Source organism: Bombina bombina, chromosome 6 (genome assembly GCF_027579735.1).
Source record: "Bombina bombina isolate aBomBom1 chromosome 6, aBomBom1.pri, whole genome shotgun sequence".
NCBI classification, from domain to species: Eukaryota; Metazoa; Chordata; class Amphibia; order Anura; family Bombinatoridae; genus Bombina; species Bombina bombina.
In genome coordinates, this window is record NC_069504.1 from 1,047,193,923 (window position 1) to 1,047,212,724 (window position 18,802).

General features: G+C 36.4%; 1 protein-coding gene across 1 annotated transcript in view; it reads left to right on the forward strand.

Annotated features, from left to right (window-relative positions):
• Positions 1-18,802, forward strand: part of IQSEC3 (IQ motif and Sec7 domain ArfGEF 3) — a 374,477-nt gene that overhangs the window by 310,098 nt on the left and 45,577 nt on the right. The window contains exon 10 of the mRNA XM_053718818.1: positions 1,119-1,218. Coding sequence (XP_053574793.1) covers positions 1,119-1,218 — 100 coding nt within the window. The remainder of the gene's footprint in view (positions 1-1,118; positions 1,219-18,802) is intronic.

Genomic DNA, 18,802 nt, shown 5'->3' on the forward strand with positions numbered 1-18,802 from the left:
AGCTGCTGATTGGTTGCTGCACATAGAGGCCTTGTGTGATTGGCTCACACATGTGCATTGCTATTTCTTCAACAAAGGATATCTAAAGAATTGAGCAAATTAGATAATAGAAGTAAATTGGAAAGTTGTTTAAAATTGCATGCCCTATCTGAATCATGAAAGTTTAATTTTGACTAGACTGTCCCTTTAAGCAGGTACATAACTATATACTAAAAAATCCTGTTGGAGACTAAATCCCAACTCCAAATGTGCATAAGTGATCCCAGGGTTTACTTCTCAGTGGAAATAAATGCTGCAGTCGAACTCCAAGGGTTAACCTCAAATAAAACACATCAATGCTGCCAATGGTGAAGTCCTGTGAGACTACAGGGTTAATTCACATATAAGTTGTATACTCACATTCTGCAGACTTCACATCAAGTTCTAGATATAAAAGCAATGGGAGACTCCAGCAGGAGCAGATAGAAGTGAACTTAGATGAATGTTAAAACAATTTATTACAACGTGTTAAAATCACAGGGGTTTACAGAGAACAACCACAGCTACAACATCCGTATATTACACAGACTGCATATTTAAACAAAGTCTATGATTACGGTTTGCAGTTCAGAAGGTTGGTCTCCGCCCACAACGTGATATCACACCCTCAAAATCCAACGATAGTTTCACCAAATAGTCACTTGGCTTTTTCAAGGAGTCAAAAAATCAGCACAATGTTATTAAAAAATAAGGAAAACTATACATTTTAACCAAAACACTCCAAGATTAGCTATATAAATAGATCATCTACAAAACATTTATGTAAAGAAAAATCTAGTGTACAATGTCCCTTTAATTTTATAACTTTACCCCTTCCTGGTACAGACTCTGCCCTGATTTATGTACAGACAACCTTCGAAAAGGGGATTATAGCTAAGCAGTCTGCAAACTACAGAAAACAAGGAATTTTCTATTAAATGGTAGGCTAGTTATGTGTAATGTAAATAGCTTTGGTGCAGTGTTTACATAACTGTTTTACATTTAACTGTTGCTGGAGGGCCATTATTGTACTTTTTGCTTTATCTATCAAGCTGTCTGTGCAACCTATAATTCTAGTGATGTCTTTTTCTTCTATTCAGATTCTAAAACTTTGCCCCAAGAAGAAGACGTCTTCCACCTACACATTTTGCCGTGCAGTACCACTTCTTGGGATGCAGTTTCACCTCTTTGAGAATGAGTGTGAGTCATGTGACATTCCTTATGATGAAAATGTTTAAAGGGACATCATAAACTTAAGTATGTTAAATTAATTCAGCCCATAGGCTGTGATATTTTGTGATATTATACCTTATACATCCCTGAGGTTTAATATCAGAAAATGTCTATGGGCTGAATTAATGTAACATACTTAAAGGAACATGCCACCCACATTTTTTCTTTTATGATTTAGAAAGAGAATGCAATTTTAAACATCTTTCTAATTTACTTATATTATCTAATTTGTTTTATTCTCTTGATATTCTTTGATGAAAAGCATATCTAGATATGCTCACTAGCTGCTGATTGGTTGCTGCACATAGAAGCATCATGTGATTGGCTCACCATGTGCATTGCTTTTTCTTCAACTAAGGATATTTAAAAAATGAAGCAAAATAAATTATGGAAGTAAATTGTAATGTTGTTTAAATTTCTATTCTCTATCTGAATCATGAAAGAAAGATTTTAGGTTTAGTGGCCCTTTAAGTGTATGATATTACTATATTTTAAAGGAAGTATACCACAATATTTAACAGGAGTATTTGGATACTCTTCTCTGATTGGAAGTAGAATATCAAACACCCGTAGATGCCTATTTAGGACTCTATACTAGAGGCAATATTATTAACAATAATAGACCACCATCCTACGTATTTCAGATTTCCTACTTTGGGAATTTATCAGAGCAAACAAGAGGCTATGCTATGAATATTGCAATCTCATGTTGCCTGTCCCATTTTTAACCAAGTGTAAATAAACGTTATGTTTTAAAGGGACATTAAACCCCAAAAAAATCTTTCATGATTCAGATAGAGAATACCATTTTTAAAAAGTTTCCAATTTACTTCTATTATCAAATTTATTTCATTCTTATGTCATTCTTTGTTGAAGAGATACCTAGGTAGGTAGCGTGCACATGCCTGAAGCCCAACACGACAGGACATAGTGCTGCCATCTAGTGCTCCTGCTAATGAATAACATTGTTGCAAAACTGCTGCTATATAGTGCTGCAGACACGTGCACACTCTTGAGCTTACATTTCTGCTTTTTTAACAAAGGATAACAAGAAAAGGAAGAAAATTGATAATAGAAGGAAATGAGAAAGTTGTTTAAAATGTTATGTTCTATCTAAATCATGAAAGAAAAAAATGGGGTTTTATGTCCCTTTAAGTTAAACCAGTAACCACAATCAAGTTAAACAAACTTTATTAAAATATAATTTGTTTAGGACTGAGTGAGGTATAAATGTATCCTTTGTAGTGGATTTATTACTGCAACATTGTTGCAAAACTGCTGCCATATAGTGATGCAGACACGTGCATAATTCTGAAATGACCTTTCTGCTTTTCAACAAAGGATAGCAACAAAACAAAGAAAATGTGATAATAGAAGTAAATTGGAAAGTTGTTTAAAATTGTGTGCTCTATCTGAATCATAAAAGCAGAATTTGGGGTGTATGATGCTTCTAGTGAATAGTTGAACCTTAAATAACAGAAGCATACCTTCTAACGGTAAATGTTAGTAGCTTGCCTAAAGGGACACTGAAACAAAATTGATGGGATCATGAATGCTGAAAAGTACAGACTGGTTTTAATTAAAGGGATGGTATAGTCAAAAATAAACTTTTATGATTCCGATAGAGCATGCAATTTTAAGCAACTTTCTAATTTACTCCTATTATCAAATTTTCTTCTTTGTCTTTGTATCTTTATTTGAAAAAGCAGAAATAAAAGCTTACGAGCCAGCCCATCTTTGGTTCAGCACCTGGGTAGTGCTTGCTGATTGGTGTAGCCACCAATCAGCAAGTGCTGATACCAAGAGAACCAATAAAAATTGATAATAGGAGTAAATTAGAAAGTTGCTTAAAATCGCATGCTTTATCTGAATCAAGAAAAAAGTAGGTTCAGTGTCCCTCTTGTCTATCTTTATAATTTAAAAGTGGCATGTGTGGGATTCTCCTGTTAACTATAAGGATATTTTAATTAGGCAATAGCAAGCTTATTAAGTACATTATTTGCCTACAGTTGTAAGGTTCTCTCTGCTAGTATTTGCTGACCTAACTAGATATGTGACTGTTGCAAAGAAAAAAAGGTTTTCAAGTAATTTTAAAGGATCCAATATATAAGGTACAAAACTCTTACGGTTAGATTTAGAGTTTTGCGGCCAAAGGGGTGGGTTAGCTACGCGTGTTTTTTCCCCACCGCACCTTTTAAATAACGCTAGTATTGAGAGTTCTCTGAAGGGCTGCGTTAGGCTTCAAAACGGGAGTGTACAGGCATATTTACCGCCACTTCAACTCTCAATACCAGCGTTGCTTACGGTAGCGGCTAGCTGGAAAAACGTGCTCGTGCACGATTCCCCCATAGGAAACAATGGGGCAGTTTGGGCTGAAAATAAACCAAACACCTGCAAAAAAGCAGCGTTCAGCTCCTAACGCAGCCCCATTGTTTCCTATGGGGAAACACTTTCTAAGTCTGCACCTAACACCCTAACATGTACCCCGAGTCTAAACACCCCTAACCTTACACTTATTAACCCCTAATCTGCCACCCCCACTATTGCTGACCCCTGCATTATATTATTAACCCCTAATCTGCCGCTCCGTACACCTCCGCAACCTACATTATAGCTATGTACCCCTAATCTGCTGCCCCTAACATCGCCGACCCCTATATTATATTTATTAACCCCTAATCTGCCGCCCCCTACGTCGCCGCTACCTACCTACACTTATTAACCCCTAATCTGCCGACCGGACATCGCCGCCACTATAATAAATGTATTAACCCCTAAACCGCCGCACTCCCGCCTCGCAAACCCTATAATAAATAGTATTAACCCCTAATCTGCCCCCCCCCTAACATCGCCGACACCTAACTTCAAGTATCAACCCCTAATCTGCCGACCGGACCTCGCCGCTACTCTAATAAATGTATTAACCCCTAAAGCTAAGCCTAACCCTAACACCCCCCTAAATTAAATATAATTTTAATCTAACAAAATAAATTAAATATTATTAACTAAAGTATTCCTATTTAAAACTAAATACTTACCTGTAAAATAAACTCTAATATAGCTACATCCAAGTGGCATCTTCTATCTTCATCCATCCGACGAGGAGCGGCTCCATCTTCAAGACCTCCGGCGCGGAACATCCTCCATCCCCGACGACTAGACGACGAATGAAGGTTCCTTTAAATGACGTCATCCAAGATGGCGTCCCTCGAATTCCAATTGGCTGATAGCATTCTATCAGCCAATCGGAATTAAGGTAAGAAAAATCTGATTGGCTGACTGAATCAGCCAATCAGATTCAAGTTCAATCGGATTGGCTGATCCAATCAGCCAATCAGATTGAGCTCGCATTCTATTGGCTGTTCCGATCATGCCCCGCAAAAAGCCCTTTTAAGGGCTGGTAAGGTAATAGAGCTGTTAACTATTTTATTTTTTTTATTTTGGGGGGCTTTGTTATTTTATTAGGGGGCTTAGAGTAGGTGTAATTAGCTTAAAATTCTTGTAATCTTTTTTTATTTTTTGTAATTTAATTTAGTTTATTTAATTGTAGGTACTTGTAGTTAATTGATTTAATTTATTTATTGATAGTGTAGTGTTAGGTTTAATTGTAACTTAGGTTAGGATTTATTTTACAGGTAATTTTGTAATTATTTTAACTAGGTAGCTATTAAATAGTTAATAACTATTTAATAGCTATTGTACCTAGTTAAAATAAATACAAAGTTGCCTGTAAAATAAATATAAATCCTAAAATAGCTACAATATAATTATTCGTTATATTGTAGCTATATTAGAGTTTATTTTACAGGTAAGTATTTAGCTTTGAATAGGAAGACTTTAGTTAATAATATTTAATTTATTTCGTTAGAATAAAATTATATTTAAGTTATGGGGGGTGTTAGGGTTAGGGTTAGACTTAGCTTTAGGGGTTAATAACTTTATTAGAGTAGCGGTGAGGTCCGGTTGTCAGATTAGGGGTTAATACTTGAAGTTAGGTGTCAGCGATGTTAGTGAGGGCAGATTAGGGGTTAATAATATTTACTATAGGGTTTTTGAGGCAGGAGTGAGGCAGTTTAGGGATTAATCCATTTATTAGAGTAGCGGCTAGGTCCGGTCGTCAGATTAGGGGTTAATAAGTGTAGGTAAGGTAGCGGCGACGTTGGGGGGGCAGATTAGGGGTTAATAAATATAATATAGGTGTCGGCGATGTTAGGGGCAGCAGATTAGGGGTACATAGGGATAATTTAGGTGGCGGCGGTGTGCGGTCGGCAGATTAGGGGTTAAAAATTTTTATTAGAGTGGCGGCGATGTGGGGGGACCTCGGTTTAGGGGTACATAGGTAGTTTATGGGTGTTAGTGTACTTTAGAGCACAGTAGTTAAGAGCTTTATAAACCGGCGTTAGCCCAGAAAGCTCTTAACTACTGACTTTTTTCTGCGGCTGGAGTCTTGTCGGTAGAGGCTCTACTGCTCACTTCAGCCAAGACTCTAAATACCGGCGTTAGGAAGATCCCATTGAAAAGATAGGATACGCAATTGACGTAAGGGGATCTGCGGTATAGAAAAGTCGCGGCTGGAAAGTGAGCGTTAGACCCTTTCCTGGCTGACTCTAAATACCAGCGGGCGGTAAAAAGCAGCGTTAGGACCCCTTAACGCTGCTTTTGACGGCTAACGCAGAACTCTAAATCTAGGCGTTAGTTAGTCTGGAGGACCACTTCTGCCCGGCTTGGATGAAGACGTCTCGATCTTCAGTCGATCTTCAGGGGGTTAGTGTTATTTATTTATTTTACTTATTTAGTGTTAGATGTAATTGTAACTTAGGTTAGGTTTTATTTTACAGGTACTTTTGTATTTATTTTAGCTAGGTAGTTATTAAATAGTTAATAACTTTTTAATAACTATTCTACCTAGTTAAAATAAATACAAACTTGCCTGTAAAATAAAAATAAACCCTAAGCTAGCTACAATGTAACTATTAGTTATATTGTAGCTAGTTTAGAGTTTATTTTATAGGTAAGTATTTAGTTTTAAATAGGAATAATGTAGTTAATAATAGTAATTTTATTTATATTTATTTAAATTAGATTTAAGTTAGGGGGTGTTAGGGTTAGACTTAGGTTTAGGGGTTAATAAATTTAATATAGTGGCGGCGACGTTGGGGACGGCAGATTAGGGGTTAATAAGTGTTATGTAGGTGGCGGCGGTGTAGGGGGGCAGATTAGGGGTTAATAACATAATGTAGGTGTAGGGGGGGCAGATTAGGGGTTAATAACATAATGTAGATGGCGGCGGTGTAGGGGGCAGATTAGGGGTTAATAACATAATGTAGGTGGCGGCGGTGTGGGGGGCAGATTAGGGGTTAATAACATAATGTAGGTGGCGGCGGTGTAGGGGGGGCAGATTAGGGGTTAATAAGTATAATGTAGGTGGCTGGGAAGCAGATTAGGGGTTAATAACATAATGTAGGTGTCGGCGGTGTAGGGGGCGGCAGATTAGGGTTTTTTAGACTCGGGGTACATGTTAGGGTGTTAGGTGTAAACATTACCATAGGAATCAATGGGATATCGGGCAGCAGCGAACATGAACTTTCGCTGCTTTCAGACTCCCATTGATTCCTATGGCATCCGCCACCTCCAGGGCGGCGGATTGAAAACCAGGTAAGATGGGCCGGAATAGTGCCGAGCGTACCTGGTAGAAATTTGATAACTAGCAAAAGTAGTCAGATAGTGCCGAATTTGCATTCGGAACATCTGTAGTGACGTAAGCATCGATCTGTGTCAGACTGAGACCGGCGGATCGTATGTTAGGTCACAAAATTCTACTTTTGCCGGTCTGTAGGCTTTGATAACTAAGGGGAATCAGGCTCGCCACAATTACGCTGCGGAATTCCAGCATATTAGCGGTTGATGGCTTGATAAATAGATGCCTGTGTATGAACAAATCCTAGCTTACTAATACTATGTCTGAACAAATCCTAGCTTACTAATACTGCCTGAACAAATCCTAGCTTACTAATACTATGTCTGAACAAATCCTAGCTTACTTATACTGTCTGAACAAATCCTAGCTTACTAATACTATGTCTGAACAAATCCTAGCTTACTAATACTGTATGAACAAATCCTAGCATACTACTACTATGTATGAACAAATCCTAGCTTACTAATACTATGTCTGAACAAATCCTAGCTTACTAATACTATGTATGAACAAATCCTAGCTTACTAATATTATGTCTGACCAAATCCTAGCCTACTAATACTATGTATGAACAAATCCTAGATTAATAATACTATGTCTGAGCAAATTCTAGCTTACTAATACTATGTATGAACAAATCCTAGCTTACTAATACTATGTATGAACAAATCCTAGCTTACTAATATTATGTCTGACCAAATCCTAGCCTACTAATACTATGTATGAACAAATCCTAGATTAGTAATACTATGTCTGAACAAATTCTAGCTTAGTAATACTATGAGGCCCATTTATCAAGCTCCATATGGAGCTTGTGGGCCCGTGTTTCTGGCGAGTCTTCAGACTCGCCAGAAACAGCGGTTATGAAGCAGCGGTCTAAAGACCGCTGCTCCATAACCCTGTCCGCCTGCTCTGAGCAGGTGGACAGGAATCGCAACAATTCAACCCGATCGAGTACGATCGGTTTGATTAACACCTCCCTGCTGGCGGCCCATTGGCCGCGAGTCTGCAGGGGGCGGTGTTGCACCAGCTGCTCTTGTGAGCGGCTGGTGCAATGCTGAATACGGAGAGCGTATTTCTTTCCACATTCAGTGAGGTCTTGCGGACCTGATCCGCACTGTCGGATCAGGTCCGCAAGACTGTTGTTAAATAGGCCTCTATGTCTGAACAAATCCTAGCTTACTAATACTATGTCTGAACAAATCCTAGCTTACTAATACTATGTATGAACAAATACTAGATTACGAATACTATGTATGAACAAATACTAGATTACTAATACTATGTATGAACAAATCCTAGATTACTAATACTATGTATGAACAAATCCTAGCTCACTAATACTGTTTGAACAAATCCTAGATCAGTGGTTCTCAACCCAAGTGACCTCAAGGCCCGGTAAATTTTAGACGTGTCAAGGGCCCTGTAGTGTATGTGTGTGTGTGTATATATATATATATATATATATATATATATATATATATATATATATATATATATATATATATATTTGTTGAATAAACTATATAAATAGGTACACCTGAGGTGTACCCACTGATATAGAAAAAGAGTTGCGCACACTCCAAATATATACTAATAAATTCTGACCTGTTATTTATCAGAATTAATTTCCTTGTGAATTGTTAATTTAGTTGATCAATGGAGTACTAAATATGTATTTTCAAATAGACACAAACTGATGTAAAGAAATGTATTCTTTTCTAATACAATACAATCTGGTGAAATATTAACCAGTAAACTGCAAACTGGTAAGATGCAAACCAGAAAATGCAAACTAATTGAATATTAACTAGTGAGAAAAATATATACAATACAATTAAATTCAATGAATATTGCAAAACATATATTAGCAATGCAATTAAAAATAATGATAATAATAAATAAATAAAAAGTCTTATCCTTTAGTAGACACAAATTCCCAGGTGTGATGCTGATTGAGGAGTTAGGTGCTGCTCGTCCAAAATAAACTCAAGGTTCAAAGTTGAGTGTAGAGGTACAACTGCAGAAATCTAAAAGGATAAGCGCACAAAAACACCTCTCATAGTGCAGATCAGTTTTAATAAAATATTAAATTATAAACATATAAAATACACCTTCCCCAAGGGTAATCCCTACTCACAATATGAGACCTTAATCATATGAGGTCATATTAAATTAAATTATAAACATATAAAATACACCTTCCCCAAGGGTAATCCCTACTCACAATATGAGACCTTAATCATATGAGGTAAGGAAGGATGAGTAGATATAAAAGTGTCCCCACTGTGTCCACAGAAGAACGGCCTGATGTCAAAAAAGTTCCTTAATGTAGGAAAGTTCCTTCTTTCAAACCCAAATGGCCAAGTTCTGTATTAGGGACCGGAGGTAAGCACTGTAGCCAAACCAGAGGCTCAAAACGATAACTTGGTGCAAATCTTTCAAAGACGCTGAGGACAACCACAGTACTATACAGCGTGGAAGTAGCAAGTGAAGTAAGGTGGGCGTGGCCTTACGTGTTTCACGGAACTCGTCCGCTTCGTCAGATATATTATAATAGATTGATGTAAATGGGGGAAGAAAATATATACATTCATTGGTGTCAGTGGGCTGGTTTAACTTAACTGAGGTGCCCAGGTCCAGTCCTATCTGCTCCTTGTCCCACGCTGTCCTCCTACTGAACTGCTACTTTATTCCCATCTGCATAATTCTGTTAGGACGAAGAAAAACACTTGCAGAACATAGGTGCAGTTTATTTCTGACATGGAATCTCTCTGCATTAATACTGAATCAACATTATCTTAATCATCACCTTCAATCAGAAACAGAGCATCTGGATAATAATGTAGCCTTGTTGTCTGCAAATTCAAGCCCAGATTGGCTGCTCCAAATAAGGAAAATTGAGGGTGGAGTTTGGCTACTGAAAAACAATTGCAGTAAAAAGCATGTTCATTTGCTTTCAAATATTTAGACTGATATGCTATTATATAGCAACACAAGAGACACATCTTATAATTTCAAGGTGTTAACTGCCTCTTTTTTTTTTTTTTTTTTTTTTTTTATATATTCTTTTTATTGAAGACAAAGAAAAAGTAATAAGGTTACATGCATATTATCACGAAGCCATATAAACATGAGAATATACAGGAATGTAAAATGATACATAAGCTATATCTGTAGGAACGTTTATAATACACAAACTTGCCAATGAAATGAATTCAAAATTCTCAAAGTAAGTCAAATACAAACAATAGTTATGGCATATATTTCACAATGTGTAAATAGCGAATGGTCTTCATGTGTCTTCCTTATTTTTTTTTATAACACAGCAAAACAAGTTTTTGTAATATATAAGTAGTGTGATGAGATGGAAAACAGTAAACTTAAAACTTGTAACTCAATTTGTAAGTGAAGCTTAACAGTTTCGCTTGACTAGGTAGGAGAAATAGAGTCAATTTTATGGTAGAGTGAAAAGCTGCACATAGAAACATAGAAAATAGATGGGGTAGGTTGCGGTACTGGTTAGAAAGACCGCATAGATAGGCCTCCTTACCTAGGAGGTACATTATAAAATAGTGGTGAGGGGGGGGGGGGGGGGGGAGGTGGTTATTTGAAAAGTGGTAAACGCCTTATATTCTAAATAAATAATGGGCTAAGGGTATGCCTGGTCCGGAGGGCCTCAAGTACTATATTCAAAGGGCTAACTTAGTTTATGGAGCTTAATCAAGATACTGTATATAATAAGGGCGTAGATACTAATAATAGTGCAGGACCTGCCTACATCAAAGACAGTGTGATAAGCTTCTGGCTATAACTGTGCATCGCAGTATAGCTATGTGCCCCCCAGCAAGTTATGGGTTTACACACTAAATCTTAGGTTAAACCGGAGGAGCACCTAGTAGGGTACTTGTGAGCTAAGCTGCCAAGCCTAAGGACAAGTTATTTGTAACTTCTAATCTCTTTTCAGATCAGCTAAGCTCCAACTAGGTGGGATATTAATTTGACAATATATGGTAGTCACTGTATAATAATTAAGGTGGATCTGAGGGCAACTCCACTCCAATAGATAGGACTAGCCTGCTAAGTAGGTGCCACATGTTTCATCTGAGTAAACCAAAGTGCTCACTTACTCATAATACAGATTATATTTATAAAGTGTGATGATATAGCTTCGTCAATAAAAAGTAACAGAGTTGTCATGCAGTTTTCGTTTATATAAAGTAAAGTATAAGGGTAGTTATATTCTAACTGGAAATCACATATTTCCTGATCACAGTTTTCGTTTATATAAAGTTAAGTATAAGGATAGTTACATTCTAACTAGACATCACATATTTCCTGTTCACATAATAGAACCCTGGTGACTGGGCATGGGCCCTATGCCCATCACATGTGGTTCCACGCAGCTAAAGATCATATATATCCAAGGGAAGGGAGAAAATACCAAACATCTATGGATATAATAACCCCACTGCTTGGTCGTTAGATAGGTTACACAAGCCACTTAAGTGGTCCATTTATGTTACAATATGGTATATTATCTTAAGCATGCAAACCATGGATATAAAGAGAAGTGGGATGTAGGTGCCAGGATGGGATTTTTATAGTAGAAATGTTCCTAACTATGAAAGGCTGCGCTTAGTTTTCTACCTGTGCCCTATGACTCAGACTATAATGGAAACTGATGGTACCCTCAGTAGAAATTAGCTAAGAACAATAGGAGGAACACTTGTATAAGGAAGGGGACAAAGAATTGTACCTTATAGAGCAGCTATAACACTGTATTGACTGGCTATTTAGGCGGAGCCTCGGCCGCTGGCTACGCCTGCACTGCAAGAAAATAACACTCAGTACTCAAAGTGTGATGTCCCCAAATAACTTATGATAAATGCTTGTGTGGATATAAAAGTAGTGAATGTCTCACTTAAACGTTGAGCATACTCATAGAAAACAAAGTATAATTTCACATATAGAATAGAGCATATTATAGATATTAATCTGAGCCTTTTTCTGGCAGATTAGCGGTAAAGCACCCATATACACAATTTCAGGGACATATAAGAGGAAAATAGAAATAAATTGCTCAATTTTTCCCTGTTTTCTAGCGTTGATCCTAAAGAGATGCAATCTTATCAGTAAAATATTATGCTCAAACCACATGTCAGACTGACCATATGATAATAAAAATGAGGTTTAGGTTTAATTCTTATGTTATACTTCTGCAGCAAAAAAGACACTATAAATGGTGGGAACATAATATATCTGGCAAAAGACAAACCAGCTGAACCTTGTAAGTGAACTAGGGTTAAATAATCTAAAGGAGGTAAACTGTAGCATCGAGTCAATAATTAACATAAAGGCAAGGGTAAGTCTGAAATAAATCAGATGTGATGTGGTGCTTCAACATAACAGTTTTTTTTTACCCCACACCAGACCGCAGGCTAGAGCAATCTCTCCGGGCTAACTGTTCAGGTTGGTCTGAGTGCATGGCGAAGAGAGCAGAGACAAGTGTGCTACCCAGATCTAAATTCACGGCTAGGGAAGAGGCCGCTTCACCACTGCAGATGTTTTGGTGTTTGCCCAAGGTCTCTTCAGAAATGTGTGTGCTCCACTGCTGAGGATCGCTCGAGAGGTAAGGTTCTGACGTCGGTCTAGAACTACAGCCAGCTCCAAACAAGCAGGGATTTCCAAAGGCGGATGAGAGATACTGTTCTCGCTGGTCTGCCCTCCCCTGGGCCCGGGGCTGAAGTTGCGGGTGCAGCTCTTCAATGTGGAGCTGGGCTCCCGCCCCAGTGCACTTTGTATCGGCAGGTGAATACAGCACCTCACCTCTTCCGCCGCGTAGTGTCTGCTTCTGTACAGCATGGATAGATAGGTTGCAGCTCCCCGCCGCAAAAAGCTTGATCAGTTGAGTTTCTAGAAACCGGAAGGTGGATTCAATAAAGCCTCGGGCTAACAGCTCCCAATCCTCAGCAGCCGCCATCTTGTTTCACGTAGGGATTAATAAAACACCTGTTATAACTGCTGAAACTGCTTCAGTATTGTAGTTCAATAGGTTGGGTGCATGTGTCGACTTGCTATGTAAGTATTGTAGTCCATTAAATCAGCCACTGTCGACCTCAGCCCATCAACGGATGTGTCCATGTGGTTGCGTTGCAAACCTTGTGTTATGCTTCAACAAGATATGCCAGTGCCCATATTAAGTTGGTAGTAAGCAGCAGAATGAGGTCTCCAATATGGTAGTAATGTCGCCCATTAAACCAAGGTTTTACCCCAATCTTCAAGTTTCAGAGCCGGAGCTCATGCAATGTGCGTCCGGCTAGCTAGGCAGTTGGCTCCGCCCCCCGTTAACTGCCTCTTTGAATGTTTGAAGGCCTCTACTGCTTTCTCAGGAAACTTCTTGGTATTGGAACTTTATTTGTTAATGCAAAAATACAGGCCACAACATATGCATAACTGCAGATGAACCACAGATAGTTGGTGAAGCCAAAAAAGTTATACCTGTTTTAAATCTGCTTCTATTCAAGGATATACATTAATTTATATAGATCCATCTGCAGGCCTTATTCAGAGATAATGTAGCCAAGGAATGGCCGAAACTTTCACAAAGAGTGTTTTTTTTTTCTCAACAATACTCTTTCATAACATGGGAATGATGGTCCATCAAAATTTGGAATAAACTGAAATACCATTAGAACGTTCCAATGGCATAACTACATTCTTGTAATGGCCAGTTTTTGTATTAAAAATAGTCTTCCCTTTATATCCTTATATAATTTTCACCAAATGGTAGGCAAAGGTCAAGTTTGGTGAACCAACAAGCCCCATGTAGTTGGTGATGTATGAATGAACATTATAGCAAGGTTTTATTTAAATTGAAATTGTATGTCTCAGGCAAATAAATGTGTATGCACCCAATCATATTTTCATTGTATTTGTATATGAAATACTTCAGTTTTTATATTGGAAAACACTTCCGTTGGACGTCAGTAGTGCTGTAGGACCAGATGAACTGGATCCTCAGGAGGGAACTTAAGTATTACTGCCTTGGATTTAGTCTTGACACAGTCTTCATGATGTTGATTCCAGTGGGTGATTTTTCATGTTGACCAGTCACTATCAGTATTATGGAAGCAGAACCATGAAAGACCCAAAAATAATTAGAAAAGTGAGGCAATCAATAACATCAAATTTGATATTCTCTTGATGATCTACTTCAGCTGACACATGAATAGTTTGGGTTTTTAGATTAATTACTTCATTAGATATTGGTTTTTCATCTAAAACAGTAACTGATGCTGGAGTCTGTTTGGTCTCAAGGGGCAAAATTCTATTTAGTCCAAGAGAGTCTAATAATAGTCAGACGGCCGCAGTGATTTCAAATAATTCCGTTACTGCAGTGCTGTTACAATGTAGCAGTATAACTGTTTTATTGCAGTGCTGTATATGTGTGGTAATGCTATTGTGTTATTGCTGTACTGTCACTATGAGTGTGTGTTGTGATGTCAGTACATCATTGCAGTCATTTCATTAGGTACTGTTGTTTCTTTTCAGTGTGATTATTTTGATGCAATGTAATCACTGATCATGTCACTGTGCCATTGCAGAAAAATATATTTCTATTAATTTGAAAATTATAGGTTAGATTATTTAGTGGCGTGGTAGCTGATGCACGTTAGCAATATCATCTTTTTGGGGGGCTTTTTCCATGCAACAGAAATAACCATCATATTACATGTTGAAAGTAAACGGGGTTACAAGAGTGAAATTGCATTTAATGCTCGTCGGGTTAATGCAACTGAAGACCTTGCGTAGAGGGTAGTACATTAAAAAACTTGCATTAAACACAACATAAATACATTTAAAATTACAGTTACATGCATATAAATACTATCCAATAAAAAATTATTCATATAAATATAAAAAAAAAAACGGTTCAAAAGTATATGATATAGGCTTTAATGTATATGTACATATATATGTCTAAATATGTGTATGTATTCACACATATATATATATATCTATATATATATATATATATATATATATATATATATATATATATATATACATACATACAGTATACTGTACATATTTCACATTCCAATGTTCCTAACTTGCAGGAATGTTATTTTTTTGTAAAAAAATATATATATAACTATAAATAGATATATACCTATAACTATATATCTATTCCTACAGATGTATAGGTATATATATCTATTTTACATTAACAGGTATATATAGAAATATATATTTAATACTAAAAATTAAATTTTTCTCTATTTGAAGAACATAGGAATGTAAAATATGTGTAATGCGCTTCGGGTTTTGCACTTAAGTTGTAAAGCAGTGTCGGTTTAACGCACAAGAAGAATTAATAATCTCAAAGTGCGTTTTTGAAATATTATATATAAAATATAAAAAAATAATAATCATTATTAGAAATTATTATATCTACTGTAAAAAAATTCTAAATAATCCATAGAACATACGTATATATATTTTTCAGTATCTATAATATTTATTAATAATTATTATTAATATTTTTAATATTATTTATGTAATGTTTAAAAAACACGCTTTGAACAATTCTTCATGTGAGCTAACCCGACACCTCGTTAGACCTAAAGTGCATAAACATGAATCGTGTTACGCATATTTTACATTCCTATGTAAAAAAAAATATTAAATATATATTTCTATATATATTTGATAATGTTAATGTAAAATAGATATCTAAACCTAAAAATCAATAGGAATAGATGTACAGGTATAGGTATATACAGATATATACAGTACTGTGCAAAAGTCTTAGGCCATCATTAGATTTGTTGTTTTAGCAATAGTTTAATAACTATATATAATAATTTCTCAGTCTCTTTATTAGCATAAAACCAGAAAACAGTTAAAGTGGCAAGTATTTAGTGTGACCTCCCCTTACACTTGAGCAATAGCAGGAACCTGGTATGAATAAAGAGATTGATTGGTCAGTATTTTATTAAATTCATCCATTTCTTGCCCTGTAGGTTTGTAATCTATTTGTATAGTGTTCTTTGATTATTTTTTCTATTGGATTATGCTGAGAATGTAATATATGAATTATTTTGCTATAAATGGTATTCTGCTCCTCATGATCACTTTATCTATGTATTTAATGTTTGTTATTTGTATATTTAGATGTTATGCACATTAATAGCCACTAGGTGGTGCTACACTTAGGTGTGCACAGGTAAATGGGAGTGTCTGTTGACATGATTAGTAGGCTATTTAAGGGATACAGGATGTGATGTAATTATATGCATGATTAAGGGGCTGACCCCCTGAAACATTGCAATTTTGTCTCTGCAATACAAGTTTTGTGATTTACCAAGGTGCTGCTATTTTTTGGATGGACTTTAGCAAGGACATGGCTCAGCATCTGCAAGCTTCATCGAGATGCCAAGTTGACCCTTCTACAGTCCGAAGAAGCTTGATCAGGAATGGTCTTTGTGGAAGGGTAGCAGCCAAGAAACCACTTTTGTAAGGGAAACAGGGTGAAAAGACTAAGATATGCTAAAACTCACAAAGATTGGAAAGGAGATCAGTGGAAAAGTTTTATAGAGTGATGAATCCAAGTTTGAAATATTTGAGTTCAATCGTCGACAATATGTGAGAAGAAGAGTTGGAGAGAGATGGAAGAATGAGTGCTTGCGGCCTTCAGTGAAACATGTTGGAGGGTCTGTCTTGGTTTAGGGCTGCATTTTTGCCAGTGGTCTTGGCGATATTGTCCAAATTGATGGAATCATGAATGCTAAAAAGTATAGACAGGTTTTAATTAAAGGGATAGTATAGTCAAAAATAAAATTTCCTGATTTATATAGAGCATGCAATTTTAAGCAACTTTCTAATTTACTCCTATTATTCATTTTTCTTTGTTCTCTTGGTATCTTCATTTACAAAAACTGGAATGTAAGCTTAGAAGCCGGCCCATTTTTGGTTCAGCACCTGGGTAGCGCTTGCTGATTGGTGTCTAAATGTATCCATCCAATCAGCAAGCGCTACCCAGGTGCTGAGACAAAATGGGCCGGCTCCTAAGCTTACTTTCCAGTTTCTTTAAAAAAAGATACAAAGGGAACGAAGAAAAATTGATTATAGGAGTAAATTAGAAAGTTGCTTAAAATTGCATGCTGTATCTGAATTATGAAAGTTTAATTTTGGCTAGTTATCCCTTTAATCATGCCATTTTTGGAAAGAACCTGATTGCCAATGGGGTTTTTTTTCAGCATGATAATGATCCCAAGCACACTGCTAATGCAGTAAAATCATATTTGGAGAGAAAAACGGCTGATAAAATACTGACAGTCATGGATTGGCCTCAACAGAGTCCAGACCTGAATATTATATATATATATATATATATATACATATATATATATATATATATCTCCTCAAAAGAGTTCAAGATGTGCTTAGTGCCAAGGGAGGTCACACTAAATACTGCCTTTTTCTGTTTCAGAGACATTAAAACTTTGCTAAAACAACAAATCTAATGGTGGCTTAAGACTTCTGCACAGTACTATATATATATATATATATATGTGTGTGTGTATATGTATATATATATATATATATATATATATATATATATATATATATTGTTAAATGATTTGGTTCACACTACTTCATTAATTATACCTTATTACTCATTCGACTGACCTGATTGCTATAATTCATATCAGGACAAGACTGTGCTCGGGGGGATATCATTTAAATTGTTACATCAAGGAGAAAATCTATGGGCTCTACGGCCCATATAAGATCTCTTATCCAGCACCAAAGTATAAGGTGTCTTCCCACTAACTAGTTAATCATAAGAAAAGTGGATTACCCTAGCAGTTCCCAAAAGAACAGTAAACACAAACCCCAATAGATATGATAAACAATTATAAATTAAATTATATATATTTATTAGTACACAAATTATTAAATAACTGCCAGAAAAATACATAATACATAATTTACGAACGTGGGCCCACTTTGTATCTATTGATATATCAAATTTTGAAACAATTGTTGTAAATCAAGCTGGATGAAGCCCTAGAACGCATCACCACTAAGGGTGAAACGCGTGTTGCAGCAACATGATTACTGGCAGCAAAATGATTACTGAGAGGGTTGCATCTGAGCCCTTGAAACCACGCTGACCGGACAAACAAACAGTGGAGCAGAGAAAGGCACGCTCACGGTGGGATCATGAACACAAACCCCAATAGATATGATAAACAATTATAAATTAAATTATATAATTATATATATATATTTATTAGTACACATATGATTAAATAGCTGCCAGAAAAATACATTGTTAATTTACGAACGTGGGCCCACTTTGTATCTATTGATATATCAAATTTTGAAACAATTGTTGTAAATCAGTCCTGATATATTGAATCGGTCCCAGTAATTTGTATCAAAAATGTATCCAAATACTATGAATCCAGCAGTATATAGATATATATAATTTAAACAGTCACTATGATGTATTAGGGCACTCTTAAAAACGTTTGTCACCAAGTGGAATGTGAGGGGGACTTATCGCTCACGGGATCTTTCAACAAATGATAGGTGCAGTTGTAAATTCTTTAAATTTTATGAGTTCATCATCGACAATTTATTCAAGAGATAGGATTAAATGATACCCCAAGGTATTATGGCTGAACGTTATGAGGACACCTACCTCGCTAGGTTCTCATTAGTATCTTCATAACAGGTAACTATTGTTGCTGTATAATTTACCTTGATTGTAGTTTTCTCAATGACGGCTCACCTTTGTGCCTCTGTGGGGAATACCGCACTTTTCAATCTTATGTT